The sequence below is a fragment of the Amblyraja radiata genome, chromosome 3 (assembly GCF_010909765.2).
Source record: "Amblyraja radiata isolate CabotCenter1 chromosome 3, sAmbRad1.1.pri, whole genome shotgun sequence".
Taxonomy (NCBI): domain Eukaryota; kingdom Metazoa; phylum Chordata; class Chondrichthyes; order Rajiformes; family Rajidae; genus Amblyraja; species Amblyraja radiata.
Window position 1 is genome coordinate 11,182,349 of NC_045958.1, and position 13,787 is coordinate 11,196,135.

The 13,787-nt window shown below is 43.4% G+C and overlaps 1 protein-coding gene across 3 annotated transcripts in view; it reads right to left on the reverse strand.

Moving 5' to 3' along the window:
- kiaa0825 (KIAA0825 ortholog) overlaps window positions 1-13,787 on the reverse strand; it is a 309,772-nt gene that overhangs the window by 156,223 nt on the left and 139,762 nt on the right. For all 3 annotated transcript variants that reach the window (XM_033017288.1, XM_033017289.1, XM_033017287.1), the window contains exon 18: window positions 1,264-1,419. In XM_033017288.1, the coding sequence (XP_032873179.1) occupies window positions 1,264-1,419 (156 nt within the window). The remainder of the gene's footprint in view (window positions 1-1,263; window positions 1,420-13,787) is intronic.

The window sequence follows — 13,787 nt, forward strand, 5'->3', positions numbered from 1 at the left end:
GAGTGGCCTTTCCTGGAGTCGGGCCCGGAGCATCAGCAGCAGACGCAGCGTGGACTTTTCCATCGCGGAGCGGGCGAACCCTTGCCGGGGGTCGCCAGAGATGAGTGCACCGATGCTGGCCTGCGGAGCTTCTAGCCATGGGCGCGGCGTGGACTTTCCATTGCGGAGTCTGTGATCCCTTGCCGGGGATCTCCGGAGAAGAGTTCCGACCGCCAGCCTGCGGCCTATAACATCGATCCGGTAGGAAGCAGCCGATTCAGCACCTCCAAGCTGCGGAATGTACGTCCGTCCCGAAGTTGTAGTTTTGATCATCCCGTCGAGAGGACCTGTACATCGGGCCATCCGTAGCGTCGACTACGGAGGGTTCATGGCCCCGACCACGGATGAACAAAGGAGGAGGACTGACTGAACTTTGTTGCCTTACACCCTAGTGCTGTGGTAGATGTTTGTGTTAAATCTTATTGTGCATTCTGTGTTCTTTCTAAGTGTATCGCTGCTGGCAAATTCATGTCACTACACCTTCGGGTGCATGTGACGAATAAAATTGACTTTGACTTTGATGTAGCAAAAGCCTTCTTTACCATCCTATCACCTGTGATGCTACTTCCAGGAAACTCTGAACCTGTACTTCTCAATCTCTCTGCTCTATAACACTTTACATGGCCCTATAGTTCATCGTAAAAGTCGTGACTTGGTTTGACTTCCCAAAATGTAACACCTCACATTTATCTTCATTAAAGTTCATTTGCTATTCCTCAGCCTACTTGCTCAGCTCATCATGTCATTTATGATAATTATTTGCACTGCCTAGATACCACCGTCACCATCGTGTCATGCTTTGTACATTCTCATCAAAATCATTGATATAAACCACAAACAGCAATGGGCTCAGCATGAATCCCTGAGGTATACCATGAGTCACCATGAGTCTCCAGTCGAAAAAACAAACTTCCACTGCCACTCTCTGCATCCTTCCATGAAGCCAATTCCATATCAGGCAGCTAACTCTCCTGGAATCCCATTCAATCTAACTTTCCAAAGCAGCCTGCCTTGTGGAATCTTATCAAACGCCTTGCTGAAGTCGATGTAGACAATGTTTATGGCCTTGCCCTGGTCATCCTTCATAAAATGCAATTAAATTTGTGATATTTGACAAGAAAATCATGTTTTATTTCTATAAAGAAAGTCATTGATAAATAATTAACAACAAATCAATAAACCTTGCGTATATTTCCTTCCAACAGGTCTTGTATTTGTATTTACCTGGTTAAAGTTAGTAGAGCCAATGTGGTTGAAAACATGCATAGGGTTAAACATCAAAGGTTGATGAAACCCATTCAAAATAAATTGCTTGGGATTCTGTGACGTCCCAAATCCATGTGAAATATCCTGAGAATAAATTTGTTCTTTCAACCAATCCTGGAGAAGAAAACAGAAAATATTAACTTTGAACTTTGAAGTGGAATTAACAAATTTATTTGAATTGGTAGATTATTTTCAAAAAAGATTTCACTAAGTATATTGCATTTTGGGATCATTATGCTAACAATTCAAGAATCAAACTCCTCAGTCTTTACGAGAAAAATAACAGACTTTAAGCTTTTATATTCAGAACATCTTTCAAAACTCTCAAATTTTCACCTTTCTTAAAAGACCACGAAGTGGCAATATATCATAGTAATGAAAGCAAAAAATAACATATGAATTATTTATGCTCTTATAGAATGTTTTAAAAAATATATTTTTATTAGAAGAAGTGTACAATAAAAAATGAGGAGAATTGAAAGGGATATACCTATCTTTACCCACCCCTCACCCGGTTCTGAAACAGATAATTTCTAATTTTGCGTTGCACCATATGCTTGTAATAAGTCGATAAAGGGAGACCAAATCTTTAAGAATTGGTCTGATTTGCCTGATAGGACGATACTCATATCTTCAGGATGTAACATTTCCGACATATTTGAGATCCAGATTTTGAGCGTTGGTGTGGGTGCATTTTTCCAGAATTTAAGCATTGTATTTTTTGCCGTTATTAAGCCATAATTAAGAAAACATTTTTGAAACGGTCAGTTTACATCCGTCTTCCATTGATCCGAAAATAATCAGTAAATAATTTTGTGAATATTCCAAAAATTTCATTCCAAAATTTATGAAGTTTATGTAAGAGACAAAAGAGTGTACTATAGTAGCATTTTGAGATAAACATTTATCACAGATGGGGGAAATATTAGGAAACATTTTATTCAGTTTAGTTTTCGAGTAATATAATCTATGTAAAATTTTAAATTGAATTAAGTTACATTAATCGAGCATTTATGTGCATATAGCAAGTATTTTTCCCATCTGACTTTCGGAATTTTTTATAGATAATTCTTGTTCCCAGTCCATTCTAATTGCCTCTGTCAATGGTATTTCTATATTTAAAATGATATTATACAAATATGATATTAAATTAATTGATGTTCACTTTCTGTTCATTCCTTCATCTAATAGATCTGGGGTTAAGGTTTGATATTCTTGTGTGTGTTTTTTCAAGTAATCTCGGATTTGAAGATATTTGAAATATTGATTACTTTTCAGGTTGTATTTTAATGGTAATTGTTGAAATGATAAAAGGTTTCCCATTTCATACATATCTCCAAGCGTTTTAATTCCTATTCTTTCCCAATGGGTAAACGTTTTATCAATAGTAGATGGTTTAAATGATGGATTATTAACTATTGGAGAGAGAAGCGATAGGGTTCTTAATTTGAGAGTTAACTTTATTTGTTTCCAGATTCGTATTGTACTATGAATAATTGGATTGGATTCTTCTTATATATTGTACTAGACCAAGTGCAGACCCGTTGGGTCTGCTCCCCCAACGTGCGGTTGTGGGGGGGAGGCGGCATACAGCATCACACACACTAATTATGCCCCCCCCCCCCGCACTCACGCTAATTACCCCCCTTGATATTATATTAATAATTTGCTCCTTTTACCCCATAACCACCCTACCTACTGACGCATAGCCCCCAACTTGCTGTCACATCTAGAGAGGGGGGGGGGCGGGGGTAGAGAGTGAGGGCAGAGAGAGAAGGGGCAGAGACAGAGAGAGAGATAGAAACACAGAGAGAGGGGCAAGAGGGAGAGGGGGGTGGAGAGGAGGAGAAGAGGAAGGGTGGGTGAGGGGGAAAGGTGGGGGAGGAGGGGAGGAGAGAGAGAGGGTGAGAGTGAGAGGGAGAGAGGGGGGGGTGCTGAGAGGGGGGTGAGGGGGAGAGGTGGGGAGCAGGGAGGGGGAGGGTGGAGGGAAGAGGGTAGGGGGTGTGGAGGTGGTTTAGGGGAGGGAGGGAGGGAGGGAGGGAGGGTGGGGGAGGGGATGGAGGGGAGGAGGGGAGAGAGAGAGAGAGGGGGAGAGAGGGGAGGAGTGAGGGGGAGGGGGGAGAGGGGGAGGAGAGAGGGGGAGGAGAGAGGGGGGAGGGGGGAGAGGTGGGGAGCAGGGAGGGGGAGGGAGGGGGTGTGGAGGGAAGAGGGTAGGGGGTGTGGAGGGGGAGGGGGTTTAGGGGAGGGAGGGTGGAGGGGAGGAGGGGAGAGAGAGAGGGGGAGGGGGGAGGAGAGAAGGGGAGGAGAGAGGGGGGAGAGGAGATGGGGAGGGGAGAGGGGGAGGGGGAGAGGGAGGGGGGAGAGAAGGGGGAGGGGGAGGAGAGAAGGGGGAGGGGGGAGAGAGGGGGAGGAGAGAGGGGGAGGAGAGAGGGGGAGGAGAGAGGGGGAGGAGAGAGGGGGAGGAGAGAGGGGGAGGAGAGAGGGGGGAGGTGGGGAGCAGGGAGGGGGAGGGAGGGGGTGTGGAGGCAAGAGGGTAGGGGGTGTGGAGGGGAGGGGGTTTAGGGGAGGGAGGGAGGGTGGAGGGGAGGAGTGGAGAGAGAGAGGGGGAGAGAGGGAGAGGGGGGGAAGGAGAGGGGAGGGAAGGAGAGGGGGGAGAGGAGAGGGGGAGAGGAGAGGGGGAGAGGAGAGGGGGAGAGGAGAGGGGGAGAGGAGAGGGGGAGAGGAGAGGGGGAGAGGAGAGAGAGAGGGGGAGGGGGGAGAGAGAGAGAGGGGGGAGAGAGAGAGAGGGGGGAGAGAGAGAGAGGGGGGAGGGGGAGGAGAGAGGGGGAGGGGGGAGAGAGGGGGGAGAGAGAGGGTGTGCTGAGAGGGGGGTGAGGTGAGGGGAGGGGGAGAGGTGGGGAGCAGGGAGGGTGGAGGGAAGGGGGTAGGGGTGTGTGGAGGGGAGGGGGGTTTAGGGGAGGGACTGTGGGGAGGGGATGGAGGGGAGGAGGGGGAGAAAAAGAGGGGAGAGAGAGAGAGGGGGGAGGGGGGAAAGTAGAGGAGATGGACGGAGAGGAGAGGGGGGGAGAGGAGAGGGGGGGGAGGACGAGGGGGGGAAGGAGAGGGGGAGGAGAGGAGAGGGGGGGAGAGGAGAGGGGGGAAGAGGAGAGGGGGGAAGAGGAGAGGGGGAGAGGAGAGGGGGGAGAGGAGAGGGGGGGGGGAGAGGAGAGGGGGGCGGGGGAGAGGGGGGAGAGTAGAGGAGGGGGGAAGAGGAGAGGAGGGGGGAAGAGGAGAGGAGGGGGGAAGAGGAGAGGAGAGGGGAAGAGGAGAGGAGACGGGGGGGAGAGGAGAGGAGACGGGGAGAGTGGGGGGGAGAGGGAGAGAGAGCGGGAGAGAGAGAGAGCGGGGGGGAGAGAGAGGGGGAGAGAGAGAGGGGGGAGAGAAAGGGGGGAGAGAGAGAGGGGAGAGAGAGGGGGGTGAGAGGGGGGAGAGAGAGGGGGGAGATAGAGAGAGAGAGGGAGCAGAGAGAGAGAGAGGGGAGAGGGAGAGGGGACAGAGAGAGGGGGGAGAGAGAGCGGGGAGAGAGAGGGGGGAGAGAGATGGGGGAGAGAGAGGGGGGAGAGAGAGGGGGAGAGAGAGGGGGGAGAGAGAGGGGGAGAGAGAGGGGGAGAGAGAGGGGGGAGAGAGAGGGGGGGAGAGAGAGAAGGGGAGAGAGAGGGGAGAGAGGGGGGAGAGAGAGGGAGAGAGAGGGAGGAGAGGGGGGTGAGAGAGAGGGGGTGAGAGAGGGGGGGAGAGAGGGGGGGGGAGAGAGGGGGGGGAGAGAGAGGGGGGGAGAGAGAGGGGGGAGAGAGAGGGGGGGAGAGAGAGAGAGAAAGAGAGAGGGATAGGGAGAGAGCGATGTGGGGAGAGAGAGGAGGGGAGAGAGAAAGAGAGTTCCTTTTTACTTCAACACAAACCCCCCAACCATTTGCAGGCAGTGCTTTTTTACTTCAAACTAACCATCTTTTCATTTTCAAACCACATTAAGGGTACTCACAGCGGTGTAGGCATTTGTTCAGTGTCATTCATAGCTCAGAGTGACCTCCATCTTGATGAGAGACTGATTGAGGCACACCACTTCCTGGTTTTATAGTCCCTCCCCCTCCCTCCAGCAGGGGCAGCAGAGAGAATGGGGAATTTTGTAAAAACATTAATATCTCTGTCATTTTTCATCGACGGGAAAAATCCTCGGCACACCTGCGGCGGAGGGGGGCTCTGAGCAAGGTGGCCAAAAATGACAGCCGTAGGTGGCAGCGTTCTCTCAGAAATCGCAGCACAGACGGCTAAAAGCGGTCAAGAACAGAGATTTAGTAATATAGATTATTCAGTTTTATCGGTGAGAAAGGGATCGCTCCTATATTGAAAGGAGAACAATCCTCTTTCTCTATTATTATCCAGTCTACATGTTGGGCAGACTTGTTCAACCAGTGAGTTACATTTTTGATGTTCACTGCCCAATAATAGCACAAATAATTAGGGAGTGTCAGTCCACCGAATTCTTTAGGTTTACACAGGTGTTTTCTTTGGATTCTATGTGATTTATAGTCCCATATGAAATTTATAATATTAGTCAAGTTTTTTCAAGAATTTTTTAGGTAGGTATATTGGTATTGATTGAAATAAATACAAATTTTTATAGCATTTATTCTGCCTATTAAAGACATCGGAAATGTTTTCCAAAATTTAATCAACGCGTTTAATTTGGTTAGGAAGGGCATATAGTTTGCATTAAATACAGATTTATATTTTCTGGTAATTTGGATAACCAAGTATTTAATTTTTTCTGTTGTGACTCTAAAGGGGAATTTTATAAGGTGTGTCGGCTCTTGAGGTTTTATCGTCATAATTTCGCTTTTATTCCAATTTATTCTATATCCTGAAAAGGAACCAAATTCCTCTATTAAATTTAATATATTTGGTATGCTGATTTGCGATTTTGTAATGTATAATAATACATCATCTGCATATAATGAAATTTTATTGGTTGAGTGTTTGGTATTATAACCATGGATATTCAGATGCATTCTTATACTTTCTGCTAGAGGCTCTATCACAAGAGCAAATAGCAGGGGCGATAATGCACATCCCTGCCTATTGCCCTTGGATAGTTGAAATTTCGAAGATAGTATATTATTGGTCAGTATTCTAGCAGTCGGCTTATCATATAATAATTTTACCTAAAGCCATTAATATAATTAATATATTAAACATATTATATAATTAAAATATAATTAATGTCTTTAGGTAATGTTAGCAATTCGCCTTTATCTGATTTAATTTTGGTAATCGTATTTTCCTTTTCCCATATTTTCAGTTGACGTGCCAGAAGTTTATGTGGTTTATCGCCGAATTCCAAATTTTTCTGTTTTGTAATTTGAAATAGTCTTATTACTCTTTCAGATAAAATTTTGTTTAATTTAAATTTCAATATTATTATCTTATTATGTTTGTCTATGGTTGGGTCTTTAGCATTATCTAGATCTAATTGTCTAATTTGTTCTTGTAGCTGCAATTGTTCAGTATTATTCTTTTTATTTTGAAATGCTTGATATGAGATTATAACCCCTGTGATAAATGTCTTAAAAGCTTCCCATATTAAAGAAGGTGAAATACCTGGAGTGACATTGGTCTCAAAAAAAAATTCCATCTGTTGTTTTAAATATGTACAGCCCTGTGGGTAGTTTAAAATTTGGGGGTTAAACCTCCAAAACAATTTTGTATTAGACATTCCTTCTAGTTTAAAAAAAAAAGTTAACAGGGAGTGATCAGAAATGATACTATTATGATATTTAGGATTAATTGTATACGGAGTAAATTTCGTATCCACTAGAAAATAGTCGATACGTGAATAAGTTTTATGTACCGTGAGTAAAAAGAGTATTCCCTTCCAACTGGATTAGCAATCCTCCATACGTCTGTTATATTTGTGTTTTTTATGTATGTGTTTAGGAGTTCACTAGCTTTAGACTTTATATTAATCCTCTTTTCTTGTGCAGATTTACCCAGATATGGATCTAAAACGCAATTGAAATCTCCCCCGATTATCACATTTTGATAATTAAACTCTGAAATTATATCCAGAATTTTATTAAAGAATTGAGGATTATCAAAGTTAGGAGCATAAATATTTACCATAGTAAGTGGGGTAGAATGGATCTCTCCCGTGACAATGACATACCTCCCCTCTTTATCTGTTATAATATTCTTTGATTTAAATGGTATACCTTTACGAATAATAATTGCCATGCCTCTAGACTTAGAGATATATGAAGAGTAATATGTTTGCCCGATCCAATTTGCTTATAGAATGTTTTAATATATATTTATTGTTCTTAAATTTGATCATTTCTGCAATTGCCCAGATTCTCTTGCATGGAATGAGAGCCTGCAGTTGCCCCACATCTGTACTTATCAGAGCTGGGTGTGGAAGCCTATCCTGATAGCTGTCAGCCTTCCAATACTGTGGGCCCCAATAATTACATGGCATCCAATAATAGTAAGAAGGTCCCAACACAAATCTCTTGATCACTTTTGAAAGTCAGCAAAGCTGGAGTTAGGAGCCCTGGCAGCTCTAAAAGCTGGACTAGATATTAATTAATTTGTAAATGTCGCTGACATTCCCTGACAATCATAACAATATAATAACGGGTAAATAAATGACACAAAAATTAAATTGAAATTAGTTAAAATACTAATAATTAAGAATATTGAACAGGAAAATAAATTTTAAGAAGTAACTTAGCTCCGAACTTTTCCCAAAATCTTTGCCTTGCACTCACTATTGACATTGAAGTGTACGGAGTGCCAGTCTATACAGATACTTTGTTCTTAATGTTATCAAGCTTCGAGAATACTGCTAGAACTGAACTCACTCATCACAGGACACCAAAACTCAAATCTAGAGCAGCATTATTTATATGGCTGGTGCAATTAAGTTTCTGGTAAATACTGACCCCAGATGTTGATAGTGGAATAGATGATAATAGAAATGATATGTAATGTCAAGAACTTGTTGATTAAATGCTGGCTTCTTAGAAATGGTCATCGCCTTCCACTAGTGTGATGTAAATGCTCCTTACTATTTATCAACACATGTCCAAATGTTGTCTAATTCTTGCTTCACAATGAGATATTCGGATTTATTGTATGAGGATTTACAAAACGAATTGTACATTTTGTTTCATCAGCAAAAAATCTTCACTTGTGTCCTTAACACTATTAAGTAGCTGAAGATGATTAGATCTAAGACACTGTCCTGACAATCTCCTGCAGAAATATACTAGGTTAAGTTGATCAAACTTCAACAATCATTGTCATCTTCCATTATGCAAGGTGCAACTCCAACTATTGTGGTTTTGTCAGATTGTCATCTCATTTTAGGTATGTCTGATCTGTTTCTCACCTTCAATCATCACCAAATCAGGACTGGTACCCTGGCTTGATAGTATACTAAGTTCTTGTTATTCACAGAGGATATGGGAACTGGCTTCCCTCAGACAACAATAACATATGGAAACCATCAATACACCTGGCAGTGATGCTAAGGCTGCATTGACAAACAGCATTCAACTCCCATGTGAATATAACAACTCTAGTTACCTTTGCATTTGTCAAAACAAACTGTTCCACAATCCTGACCTCCAATGTTCTCAACCCTAGATTGGTGGCACATCATCAATTGACAATTTACTATTTGCCACCAAAATATCAAATCAATCCACCTCATGGCAAACACAACTCATAAAGTACCATAGGAAAATAGCTAAATTCACCCACATTCCCAGTAATACATTGCGAGTACGAAGATCATAAAATATTCTAATGGGCCTGTCCCACTTAGGCGATTTTTCAAGTGACTGCCGGCGACTATTGGAACCAATTTGGATTATTATTTTGTTAAATTACACATGGTTTTATTTTATATTCAGGAAAGTCCAATAGTGGCGAAGGAAAATTAAAAACGACCCCCACCCTCCCGTCTCCCCCTGCCAGTGATGTGATGGACGCGGGGGTCTGGACCAATTGCTGACAAGTCCCGCCCCCCCCCCCCCCCCCCCCCCCCCAGCGACGTCATTTCCGTTATTTGGGTTTCGGCGATGTGTCGTTCGGTTAGTTAGCTTTTCGGCGATCCGCCCTTTCGATTAGTTGGGTTTTCGGCGATCCGCCCTTTCGGTGAGTTGGCTTTCCAGCATCGTTTCCGTTCGGTTAGTTGGATTTTCGGCAATCCGCCATTTCGGTTAGTTGGCTTTTCAGCGTAGTTTCCGTTCGGTTATTTGGCTTCCACTTCTTCGCTTCGGCATCTCGTCCTTCAACGCCACGTCCGCACACGGATTAACTGTGCTTCAAATTTTTCCTATTGTAAGTGGGCGGTAGGCGAATAAGGATGGAAATGGAATGGGCCACAGAACAGGTTACAAGGAATAGGATTGATGCAACTGCAGTGAGAGCTGTCTTAGATCCGATGGGTTGGATTACCTCCTTTGTCATAATATGATATATCAAGAAATATTGTGCTGTGGCAAAGCAAATTTAATATTTTCTGAAATGCATAAAATGAGATAATGCTGACCGGCAATTACTCTCTGGCATAACAGATAACAAAATGTACAGTAGCATTAACTACTTTCTCCAAAACACTAATTTTAATGTACTATAAAATACATTTATTACCAATCTATCTTTGGTTTTATGTGATTGAAATAATGAAGGTTAGATAAAATTAGTTAACATTTCACGGGCAAGGTAAATCTCTGCAGTATATGTAATTACATGTAATTTATTTTGAACAATGGTGTTGTAAATAGCTCGTTCTAAGCTTCCCCCCAGTCTAGTTTCTTTCAATAAAATATTGAATCAAGCACTTGCGCATCTAAACTTTATTTTGGAAATACACAATAACAGTTCCCGACTACTATACCTAACCACCACGGGTTCGATCCTTGTATCTGCTTGTCCAAGCCCTCCTAGCCTCATGCAAGCAGAGACACTCCAAAAGGTCACGCAGTCCCAAGCGTTCTTCCAGAAGATCGACACAGGACCTTGTGTAGTGGCCATTTGGCCTGTTTGGCATGTCATTGATGATGGCATGTGCCTTTAAATTTTAGACTGCCTGTTATATTGTGGGTAAGATTCATGACGTGTTTTTGGGCGTGTTTGGAGCTAAGATGCACGCGCAGAAGTTTAGTTTTTAGTGCAGTTTGGAGCAAGTAGGAAGAAAGTTAACCCTTCGAGCATGCGAGTTCCAAAGGAGATCATGCCAGTGATACGGAGACACGAGGAGTTTTCTAATATTTAAAGTAATAAGCTGGAGTTCGATGAAGATTGTAGTAACGAGTCGGACGAAATTTGGATATATCTTATTGTTTTCTATCAATAATAAAGCATTTATTCATCAAAAGACTGTGTTTTGAAGCCATATCAGTGAAGAAGCTCGGAAGGTCTTTGTGAGCCAGCTCGCATGCGTATCGAAGATATTCCCCTTATCCATGCTCATCCAAAAGGCGGCTAGTGAGTTAATTTCTCGAAAGATATGAAAATCTGCCGCAACATTAAGTCGAAGGTAACCTCCGGCAGGGGGGTTAAATACCAATCCCAGAGAGTGGGACAGAAGATTAAGTCGAAGGGAATCTTCGGCAGGGGGGTTAAATGCCAGTCCCAGAGAGTGGGACAGAAGATTAAGTTGAAGGAGACCTCCGTCACACTGGTGAATACCAGTCCCAGAGATTGGGACAGCAGATTTGACTAAGATCTCGGAGAGGCTTAGCCAGAGGAGACTGGTTCCAGGAGGAACTGAAGATAATAGATCTCAGCCAGAGGAGGCCTTGAGGTCTATAGACAGCATCAAGACTTATCTGAAGACAATATCTCAGGATTTGTGAGTAAAAAATTGATTGTATTTCTTTGAATTTGAAGCTACAAGCTTTAATTTTAAATGGCAAATTTAACAGCGACTCAGAAAGTGTTTTTTTCCAGTCTGTAAGGAGATTCCAGCCAGACCGACCTTGGATTGTTTTGAATCTTTTGATAAGCGCATTCCATTTGAATTATCGTCATCTTTTAGTCCATGGATGTTGGAGAGATGCTCTCTACATTATCAGTATGTTATGGTTTTGAAGGAAATATTGACAACACAAAGCCAGAGCTACTAGCAGAGACTTTGTTCGATAAATTTAAAAACTTGGCAATCTGCTAAGACCTCTTTAAAATCATGGATCCAGAAGAGGAAGAAAGTGCCACACCAGATGAACCACGTGGTATTGAAGAAAGACCAGCCAGACAACTTAAAGAAACCCAGAAAAGGGAAAACTCGATATGGGAACAAGTTAACAAATCCATTGATAGCTACAGAGAACTCGTGTATCGAGAAGAAACAGATATTTCACAAGCTGCCTACTTGAAAGAAACCGAGAGAGAAAAATGAATTATGGATACAGGTTAACAGGTTAATTGAGAAACAGAAGAAATTAATGGTATCAGAACAGAACATGATCCAGGTGAAATCCAATATGAGCCAACTATGGAACCTTACCCAGGAGGTTGGCAAGAAACAAGATATACTGCTGTGTTCAGAGCCATCTTGGGAAGAACGCAGAAGACATACCCAGTGCCATGAAGACAAGATATTCAATGGTTTCATGAAAAAGACAGAGAAGTGGTTATCTGAAATTATACCACAACTTACGAGCTTAGTAGCTGGAAGTGCGAAACAACAAGGTGCCCGAATGGAAGATGAAATTACACGACGAGATAATATCTCCAATATATCTTCACGTCCACATACTCTTTACCTCACTCCCCAGATAGTAGTATGCTGTAGATTATACTGTCCTGCAGGCACAACAACTTAGTAACAAGTTAGTACAATAGCTCCTTCCCTACTCCCGTACCTCCTGCGCAATAAGTTTGTTTGTTCTCTCCCTAGTGCCAGTTCAGTTCTCTTCAGTTCTTATTCTCGTTGCCACCAGTTACTATGTTTCCTTTTTCGTAGTCCTTCCTTTTAGTGAGATTTCTCGATCCCAATTAGCTTCTTTGTGACTCTCTTCCTGGGATTCGGAAGGGGTGGTGTTCTTTCTTGTTCTTATAATTTATTATTATTTTTGGGCCATGTGAGGATGCCCTCAGATTTCATACTTTGTATTAGCTGGCAGATCAGGGCTATCGGAATGGATTTGGCTGCCGGAATGTCCCTGCTCCCTGATCTTCTGGCCAGTGTCCTCTTCCTCTACCTTCGGGGTCCCAAGTGTCCCTGTAACCTCTAGGGATCCACTGACTTCTTAGACCCCGTGGCCCTCTTCTTTGCCCCTTCCTTCTCAGTGTTCCCTCACAGGGCAAGATCGGCTCCAATGTCCTGATTCCCCACAGTTATAACACTGATCAGGTCTGACAGCTCTATACCCTCTCCAATCAAACCGAGGGAAAGTCGGCTCTCGGATTGGCATGTCTATCCACGCTTTAAATTCCTCCTCCTCCTTATCTTCCTTCGAAGTTACTTCCCGTTTTTGGATTCTTAGTACGGGCCTCTGGAAGGATTTAGCTGCCGTCGAACCAGGTTGCATCGAAATGTGGACGTCTGTGGCCCGGGGATAATTTGAACCTACTGCGGGATCTAATTATAAAGGCAGAGTAAGCAGCTTCCTACTAGGGAATTGCCTACGGGGAATCTGCTCCATATCCATAACATCTGGAATTTGCTCTGATCTTATGATGTTATCAATGTCAGGATCAGCCACTTAATAGCCTCCTGCTGTCTCACCCTCAGAAAAGCTGCTCGTTCTGTTACCGGAATCTCTATACTTTAGGAAGGATTCTTTCATTTTCCCACTTGATTTCCCAATTAATTTTGGCACTCACTTCTGCGGAACCTTCCTTCTAACTCCTTGATCCCCCACACTATTCTCTGCTGGTGAAGCAATCATCGGAGCTAGAGTCCTTTCCCGATTTTCCTACTTTGGATTTGAGTGGGTGGAGTCGAAGATACCACTAACTCCACCCGAGCGCCCTGTTCGCAAGCTGCGCAAGGTGTTTCCGAACTAAGAACATAAGAGGGCTGAGAGGAATGCTGTGACTCTGTTCTGAAAAAGTATGTCCACCCTTGTATATATTGGGCTTCTCTCCCTTCGAGATCCACGCTAAACACGGCACTCTTACTAAATGTAATAAGTTTGATTTTAGTTGGCACCTCCCCTTTAAGAACCATCTCAGTCATTTCTCTTTTAAAAGCTGATGTTCTCTCCTGCTCCTACTGCTGGCTTCCACTATCTTCCTTTCCCTGTTCTGGAATGTCTAGAGAAGGACCAGTTCTCTCTTTTTCCATTATAATCCATAATTTGTATGCTGCCATTAATATCAATGACTTCTTTATTTCCTTTCCTTTCAGTAAAGAACATTCTCCAACAATTTCAATAAGTTTGTTCCCTTCTTCACTGTTTCCATATCATCTACAATTGCCTCTACCTAAGGTTATT